The sequence below is a fragment of the Asparagus officinalis genome, chromosome 3, assembly GCF_001876935.1.
Source record: "Asparagus officinalis chromosome 3, Aspof.V1, whole genome shotgun sequence".
In the NCBI taxonomy this organism is placed as follows: Eukaryota; Viridiplantae; Streptophyta; class Magnoliopsida; order Asparagales; family Asparagaceae; genus Asparagus; species Asparagus officinalis.
In genome coordinates this window covers 34146878-34155543 of record NC_033796.1, presented here as the reverse complement: position 1 = coordinate 34155543, position 8666 = coordinate 34146878, and the positions used below count along the sequence as shown (strand labels likewise).

Genomic DNA, 8666 nt, shown 5'->3' with positions numbered 1-8666 from the left:
AAGACATTGAATTTGAAATAGAAATAAAAGATTTGAGAGCTAAATAAGTAGTCGATTAAAAGATAAAATAAGGAATGCTTATATCTTCAAAGGCATGTTTACAACAGAGATAAAGTTGTTCCACATTACTGTGGATCTATATTGCACATCCACGGATACACCGATATTAACACATTAACGCACAACAAATTTTAACTGCAAATGTGGAACCAAAGTATCTTATCCTATGTGCATGTATAACTAACATGTATTACCAACATAGAAGTCAAAAAGATCTCTCAATAACAGTGTAGATGATGAGCAAACTTATCCTATGTACATGCATTGTGTCCCCCCACTTCACTTGTATATCCCTGGTATATAACACATTCAAATTGCTGCCATTTATGATTTAGACATGTTAATGATCTAAGATTGTAGCGATCCAAATATGTTTCAGTCACCAACGAGCCTACGAATGCACCAAACTCCATTAACTTTAAAAATAAAACGCACCCAAAAGAAACAAACGAAAAATCAGAAACCCGACAAGGATGCATCATACAAGGAGAGATTTAAGCAAAGATGACTGAATTCAACAATCATCATTCAATTCAGAGAAAGAAGTAGTTTCACTGAAAGACAGTAGTACACTCTCCAGACACTAAGAACAGCTTTCTAAACATCCAATTCCACTCCATGACCAACCAAACGAACTCTCAGACCACAACAAACACAAACTAAGATGACAGAGGACGAAGTTTAACCTGATCCAACACAGGACCACAAAGAGACCCATAATCACCAGTCATATGGTAGTATGAACTAAAGAAAGTAACCCTTGTCCTATCTCCAATTGCCTTAAACTTCAGGCTAGCATCTTTGAACTCGCCCTTCCCTTTAGACTGGAAAGGAACTTTAGCAGTTGCATTGCTAGCAAAAGCCTCAACCATCATATCCCCATGGCATCCATTCTTTGCATCTCCTATGATGAACGTGAGGAGGTAAGGTTTGTTTGGGACTGTTCGGATAACTTGGGCGATGGCGCTCTCTCTGCCAGCAACGAGCTCGACCGCGTACTGGCCGAACGGGATGGAGAAATGGTCCTTGTCAACGAATCTGACGGCTTTAAGGGACTCGATGATCCAACCAGGCAGCGCAGACATTGAGTCTTGTTGCTTGGGAGGGAGGAGGATACCGGCTGTGGAGTTCTTGAAGACGTGGGGGCCCTCTTCGAAGCCTCCGTTCTTTATTAGGTTGTCTGCAAAAGGAACGACATGATGAAAGTGAATATTTGAGATATACATGCTAATCTTGAAACTTTGCAGGATTGATTTATGTTTAAGTATAGAAGTGTTATGCCAGTGCTTGCACGGATTGATTTGATTTTTCTGGTTTGTATGTGCTGGTTTCATATTTATTTGATTGCACCGAAGTTTCTTTCTTTATTATGTCACTTCTTCTTTCTGATTTGTGTATACGGTTTATTTCTTATGAACATCATAGACTTATGGCTGATAATATATCTGCTTCAAGAAAAATGACTTATAATATTTGTCTTACACGAACGAAAATGAGAGGCGCTTTTCAATTCTTCCTTTATTGCTCTAAGCATAATATATAAGATGAAACTTATCACACACAAAAAGAATTATAACAGCTTCGGAGTTACAGTGCGGTTGATGTAGTAGTAATAGATATTTTTATAAGGAGTTGAAAAATGCAGTTAATATAGTGTGGAATTACCCAATATGTTTCTAAAGTTTTTCGTTTGTTTTACCATCAAACTGTGAGATATTAAATAGAATAACCTGCTTAACAGGTTTCGTAAGTAGCATTAAGGAATGCATTCCTGGTATTCATGGTACTTACACATATACTCCAAAGCTGATCTATGTTGACTTTTATTTCGACACAGAGAATTGACACATAACAAACTATATGTCAAAATATTTCAGATATTTGACATATACATACTAATTTTGAAACTTTGCAAGATTGATTTATGTTTAAGTATATAAGATAGCCATTATTGTGGTTAAACTTTAGATTATCTCAACCACTTCAAGTTAAAAGTCTCAGATAACAAGTGTATCAATATGTTACCTATGAATAGTGAACAGAAGAAAATCAAAATTATTAACTGATAGTTAAATGTTCTGAGAAAATGAACATGCATTTATATTAAACATTAAATAAATGCTAATGATGTTAAAATACATCAGATAATATTTTCAATTTCAAGAACAAGTACATAGTATTTCATTGATTTCAACGATATTATTTGAGGACGTGGCTGGATTACTGTTATGATTAACAGTAATCCATCCTTTCTCTCAAAAAAAAAAAAGGACATACATGCATCGTGTGATATCCTTTATACCATGTTCTTATTGGTTGAAACTGAACATAATGATCACTAAAAACTTTTATTTTTTACACATAAGAAGGTACCTATAAAAACTAGATCACATAAGGGAAATACATTAGCACAACATCCCTTTAAATGTTTCAAATAACCAAACTATCTTGTTGACTAAAAACAAATCAAAAACTACCTTTTCAATAAGAATAACTATCATCTAACCAAATATTATAACTTATCTTGAACAGAAAGTGAAAATATGGGGCACTAATTTATAGGGATGATGTGATCCCTGTGCTACAAATGATTATGATAAACAAAATTGTCTCTCAAAAAAATTGAAGGCAAAAAAACTATGACTTAAGTCACATTTGTGACGTCCCAAGACCTTGAGCCTACTAGTGTGATGCAAGTCCTGGGACGCACGGAGTGTAACACGTGGTTGGCTCAATCCATTGTCAAAATTGGCTAGCCAATGTTACACTTACCTCTCAAGGCCCATCATTTAAACCTTCTTAAACTCTGTCAATTTTCCGATGTGGGACTATTTGTTAGGCATCACAATCACCCCACCTTCAATGCTCAAGGTCCCCGCCACGACATGACAATTAACACATCCTAGTATCCGCCGCGACATGACAATTAACACATCCTAGTATCATCGTTAGACGATGTGGACTCTAGAGGTGGCCCCAACTGCACTCACGCGATATAACACTAAATCATGCATAGCACTTCGCTCTATACTTTCGGCTAGCTAACTGCTCTTATACCATTTGTCACGTCCCGAGCCTGCGAGCCCGTTGGCGCGATGTAAGTTTTGGGACCCACGAAGTGCAACATGTGGTTTGGCTCAATCCACTACCAAGATTGGTTATCCAATATTGCACTTAGCTCTCAAGACACATCATTTAAACCTTGTTAAACTCTATCAGCTTTCCTATGTGGGACTATTAGTGGGGCATCACAACATTGGATCAAAAAAACACCTCAAGCGAAAGATAAAACATTGCAGGATAAACTGAACTGTCAATTACATATCAAACTAAATCATGTGCTTGAGAATATCACCTCTAGTGGGCATAGGGGGTCTTAGTTCCTTAATCGCCACAGCATCCAACAATGGCCCACAAGCCGGATCCTCCTGCATGCCAACATTATGAAAGATAACTTCAACTGTCTTCTTACCAGCAGTAAACCCCCAAGCATATGTGTCCGCTCCAAAGCTCGTATACAGAGTCTGCAATGGGAGATCACCAGTCGACGGAGGCACCGAGACCCTCAGCACCTCGTCCTGTGCACAAGTTCTTGAGGCGCTGAAGGTGAGGGCGTAGAGGGAGCCAGGCTTGAGGTTGGTTATGTTCTGGGAGACGGTGGCCTCGTTGCCGAGGCGGAGGGCATGGATGCCATGTGTGACATTGAAGTACATGCCGCCGGGTTGTGGGCCGCCAGAAATGTACTCGACGAGGCCATGGATGGTCCAGTTTGGGAGGGAGTGTTTGCCTATGATTACTGTTTTGTTGAGTTTTGTGGGGTGGGGGCTTAGCTCAAAGTTGCCGTTGGGGAGAAGGGCTAAACACAAACAACCAGTGATGAATGATGGTATTTTTACACTAGAAAACTAAATATAATGTTTGCATAAAGATGAGAAGGGCTAAACACAAACAACCAGTGATGAATGATGGTATTTTTACAAGAGAAACTAAATATAATGTTTGCATAAAGATAATATCATTTGTCAACCTCAACAAGAGATACTTGATGTTTTCTCTAGCTTACTATAGAAGGATGACATTAAACTACTTGGTGACCACTTCTAATGTTAAATATTTTTTTAAATACCATTTAAAAAATATTTAAATGATGTTTTATTGAGTTTAAAAAATGATTAACACGGTTCACATAAACTGGGTGTTTTCAATTGGTGACGGCAGTTGCTACAAGGACTATATAGAGGTTGGCAGGAAAAAGGAAAAATTAGCAAAACCTTTCCAGAAAATTTATTTCCTCCCAAAGTATCCGGAGAAAGAATTAATATCATTTATGAAACTCTTTGAAAAAGATCTACAAGTTTTTCTTCGTTGGGTTTTCTCAAAATTTGTATCATTTAATGGTGGTGAAATATAGTAAAATTGGAGCCCCAGCATTGAAACTATGGAGAGCGAGAATGGGTGATTATTATTTTTGCAAAAAATATAATTTTTTGAATGTCTAATTGGATTTACAGTATCAAATTAAAAAGGGAAAAATGCTTCCAGCCCCCAAAACGAATGAAAACAAGTTTCCCACCCCCAAGACTTTTTCAACGGGTGCTTTACCCCCAAAAGTAAATTTTTTGTTCTCCGAGCCCCCAAAACACAAAGCCCAATGAATTTCACACAGGGAAAGACTATAATACCCATTCTCTCTCTCTCTCTCTAACCCTGCAATCCCTCTGTTCTCCCTCCTCCCTCCCCCACCTCTCCACCCGCCGCCGCCACCCTCCTCCTGCCATCCTCGCCTTCTCTGCCACCGTCGCTGCGGCCATCCATAGCATCCTCAAGATCCACAACACAGAGAAAACCCGGCGCGGTTCGAGGAGTACAGAGAGATCGTCCGCTCGAGGGCCGAGCGAAACTCCGACGATGAGCGCTGCATAGCCGACGGGAACGAGCGACTGAGGTTTTACTGGTTCATGATTCTCTGCGCGGTGGGTTTCATGGGAGCGTGGGAGCGTGCGAGAGGACATGTTCATGGGAGTGTGGGAGCGTGGGAGGACCTGTTCGTGGGAGCGTGGGAGCGTGCGGGAGGACTTGCCCAACCCAAGAACAATAATAAGAAGAAGAAGGACAAGATTGATAGTAATTACAACCATGCCCCCTGACCTTGGTTGCTCCTGCTTTGGATGCTACAAGAGCTTCTGGGCTCGTTGGGATGCCTCACCCAACCGCCATGTCATCCACCTCATCCTCGATGCCTTTGAAGAGACCCTTGAATCGAAGGAGGCCAACAGCAAGTAGAAGAGGGGGTTGAAGAGTAAAAAGATTGATTTTGATGAGGTTTTGGCGAAAGAGATGAGCGCCCATGAGGAGAAAGCTGATGATGATGGACATGATGATGGGTGCGGGCATGTTACTAATTACCAACGCTAAAACTATTACCATCAAAAAACTTTAAAATAACCCAAATAAAAATATACCGGTTGCTTGTTAAAATTACTCCCTCATTAGAATGTCCTACATTGGTTGTTAAGGTTATATGTTGGTTGTTAATGTTACGCGTTTGTTGTTAAGGTTACGTATTGGTTGTTAAGGTTATACAGGTTGCTTGTTAAGGTTACGGGTTGGTTGTTAAGACTACGCGTTGGTTGTTAAGGTTACGGGTTACTTGTTAAGGTTACGGATTGGTGTTAACATTATACGGGTTGATTGTTAAGGTTACGGGTTGCTTGTTTAACAATCAACTCGTAACCTTAACAAGCAAACCATATAACATTAACAACCAACCCGTAATCTTAACAACCAACCCGTAACCTTAACAACCAACCAGTAACATTAACAACAAATGCGTAACCTTAACAAGCAACTCGTAACCTTAACAAGCAACACGTATAACCTTAACAACCAACCCGTAACATTAACAACAAACACGTAACCTTCATATTAACGGATCTTGAGGATCTCTCTGTCGGATTGTTAGGCTCTGAAAAACACGCTAATTGAAGAAAAATGTAAACTTGGACCTAAAGAAATGTTGTGAATAGTGCCATGCATATTAATTAAAAGATGTTGCCATACTAAGAGTTATTACAAAAAAGCGAGTGTTCTTGAAAAATATATAAATTTATTTTGGTTACCTATTAAAGACGTTAACAGGGATGGGCGGGCCAACATGCATAAAAATAGTGCATCTAGACTTCCTATATCGTCTAAAAGTTACTCTAAATATACAGAACACTCAGGATCTCTCTGTCAGAATCAAAGCGTTTTCCCCCCGTCGAGCTTGGATTTGATGTTTTGGTGCATTTTATTTGCTTCACTGGTCCTTGTTCTGTTGTTATTGTGATGTCGAGATTTCACCTTGTTTGTTAGGTCCAAGTTTACATTTTTCTTCAATTAGCGTGTTTTTCAGAGCCTAATAATCGGTCAGAGAGATCCTCAAGATCCGTTAATATGAAGGTTACATGTTTGTTGTTAATGTTACGGGTTGGTTGTTAAGGTTATACATGTTGTTTGTTAAGCTTACGGGTTGCTTGTTAAAGTTACACATTTGTTGTTAAGGTTACGCGTTTGTTGTTAAGATTACGGGTTGGATGTTAAGATTACGGGTTGGTTGTTAAGGTTACGAGTTGGTTATTAAACAAGCAAAAACTCGTAACCGTAACAATCAACCCGTATAACGTTAACACCAATCCGTAACCTTAACAAGTAACCCGTAACCTTAACAACCAACGCGTAGTCTTAACAACCAACCCGTAACCTTAACAAGCAACCTGTATAACCTTAACAACCAATACATAACCTTAACAACAAACGCGTAACATTAACAACCAACATATAACCTTAACAACCAATGTAGGACATTCTAATAAGGGAGTAATTTTAACAAGCAACTGGTATATTTTTATTTGGGTTATTTTAAAGTTTTTTGGTGGTAATAGTTTTAGCGTTGGTAATTAGTAACATGCCCGCACCCATCATCATGTCCATCATCATCAACTTTCTCCTCATGGGCGCTCATCTCTTACTTTCTCCTCATGGGCGCTCATCTCTTTCGCCAAAACCTCATCAAAAATAAATCTTTTTACTCTTCAACCCCCTCTTCTACTTGTTGTTGGCCTCCTTCGATTCAAGGGTCTCTTCAAAGGCATCGAGGATGAGGTGAATGACATGGCGGTTGGGTGAGGCATCCCAACGAGCCCAGAAGTTCTTGTAGCATCCAAAGCAGGAGCAGCCAAAGTCAGGGAGCATGGTTGTAATTACTATCAATCTTGTCCTTCTTCTTATTATTATTGTTCTTGGGTTGGGCGAGTCCTCCCGCACGCTCCCACGAATAGGTCCTCCCACGCTCCCACTCTCCCATGAACAGGTCCTCCCGCACGGTTGAAAAAGTCTTGGGGGTGGGAAGCTTGTTTTCATTCGTTTTGGGGGCTGGAAGCATTTTTCCCAATTAAAAATGTTGTTAGATTTCATCTTATAGCCACTAATAAGATTCAAACACTAACTTCATATTTTAGTTTAACTATCATAAGTAAATTAACCTTCCTACTAAAGAATTATACCTATATTAAGATTCTACAGGAATTTAAACGAAGCCATCTTTGTACTAAAGATCAAATCTTATAAATATTTTAATCAGTGAGGAATTTGGTAAGAAAAACAAAACTAAAACAGAGAAGACACTCAACTTTTGCGAAAAGGAAAAGGGGAAATCAAACAAAACAGGGGCAGATTTCTGTATGACAAATGTAACCAGTGCTTGAGCTGCACTAAGAAAAAAAAATGGAAAAACGTAAAAATAAAAATAAGAAAATTGTTTTTCTTTCAGTAGTTCAAAGAAATGCCATAAGCCCACTAAAAATGCAAAAAATAATAATTAAAAAAATTAAAATTTGAAGGGGCGACAATAGAATATACCGTCAATATCGTTAACAGGAGCAGGAACACGAACACCATGAGACCCCAAAAATAGCAAAGAGATGCAGAGCCCAGAGAGCAGAGCAATGGCGCCCATTGTTTTTGAAACAATTTAGGAATACAATAAAGCTTAGGCCCAATCAAGGGCTTGAAGTTCTCTTTGACCGTATTTATTGTTTCATATTCTGTGTTCAGATGTTCCTGCGGAACTTTTTGGCATTTTAAGCAGTAGAAGCTTTGATTGGATAATTTCTTTTTCTTTTTCTTTTTTCTTTTTTTAATTGTTGGAAGAAGAAAAAGGTGCAGGAATCACGTTCAGGTTTTTATCAAAGAGTTTGTCGGTTTGCTGCCTGCAGCGCCGCGTGGACACTCTCACTGTGTCCTCACTCGTCCACGATTCGGTGCGGTACTGTTCTCATTACTTCCTTTTTGAATCTCGACAGAGTGACCATGAAAGTTACCACTGCAATGGCAACAAATTCTAAGCTCACTTTTTCCATCTTTTTCCTAAAAATTGGTATTTTTCTTTTGTGTGCACCTCATCTTAGGGTCCGTTTCGGTTGGGAAAAAAAACATGGAAATTAAAGATAAGAAACTTATTTCCTATAATAGGTTGATTTTTTATGTTTAATTCACTTCTTAAAAGTAAAAAAGTGATTAAGCTGAGATGAGTTGTCACCGTATTATTAGATGATGCAAGTGATTTC

The 8666-nt window shown here is 38.8% G+C and overlaps 1 protein-coding gene across 1 annotated transcript; it reads right to left on the bottom strand.

Moving 5' to 3' along the window:
* On the bottom strand, positions 535 to 8118 carry LOC109833719. Its single transcript, XM_020401503.1, has 3 exons — positions 7960 to 8118; positions 3416 to 3916; positions 535 to 1240 (listed from the first exon to the last, which is right to left on the bottom strand). The coding sequence occupies exons 1-3, from the start codon at positions 8054 to 8056 to the stop codon at positions 720 to 722; spliced, it is 1119 nt and encodes a 372-aa protein (XP_020257092.1). The 5' UTR covers positions 8057 to 8118; the 3' UTR covers positions 535 to 719.

What these genes read in the sequence shown, in the direction of transcription:
- LOC109833719 (XM_020401503.1), bottom strand. Translation starts at nt 8,056, where the DNA reads ATGGGCGCCATTGCTCTGCTCTCTGGGCTCTGCATCTCTTTGCTATTT. An exon ending in TCCTGTTAACGATATTGACG is followed by an intron (nt 3,917 to 7,959) that starts GTATATTCTATT and finishes GTTTGTGTTTAG; the next exon opens with CCCTTCTCCCCAACGGCAAC. An exon ending in ACCCCCTATGCCCACTAGAG is followed by an intron (nt 1,241 to 3,415) that starts GTGATATTCTCA and finishes TTCCTTTTGCAG; the next exon opens with ACAACCTAATAAAGAACGGA.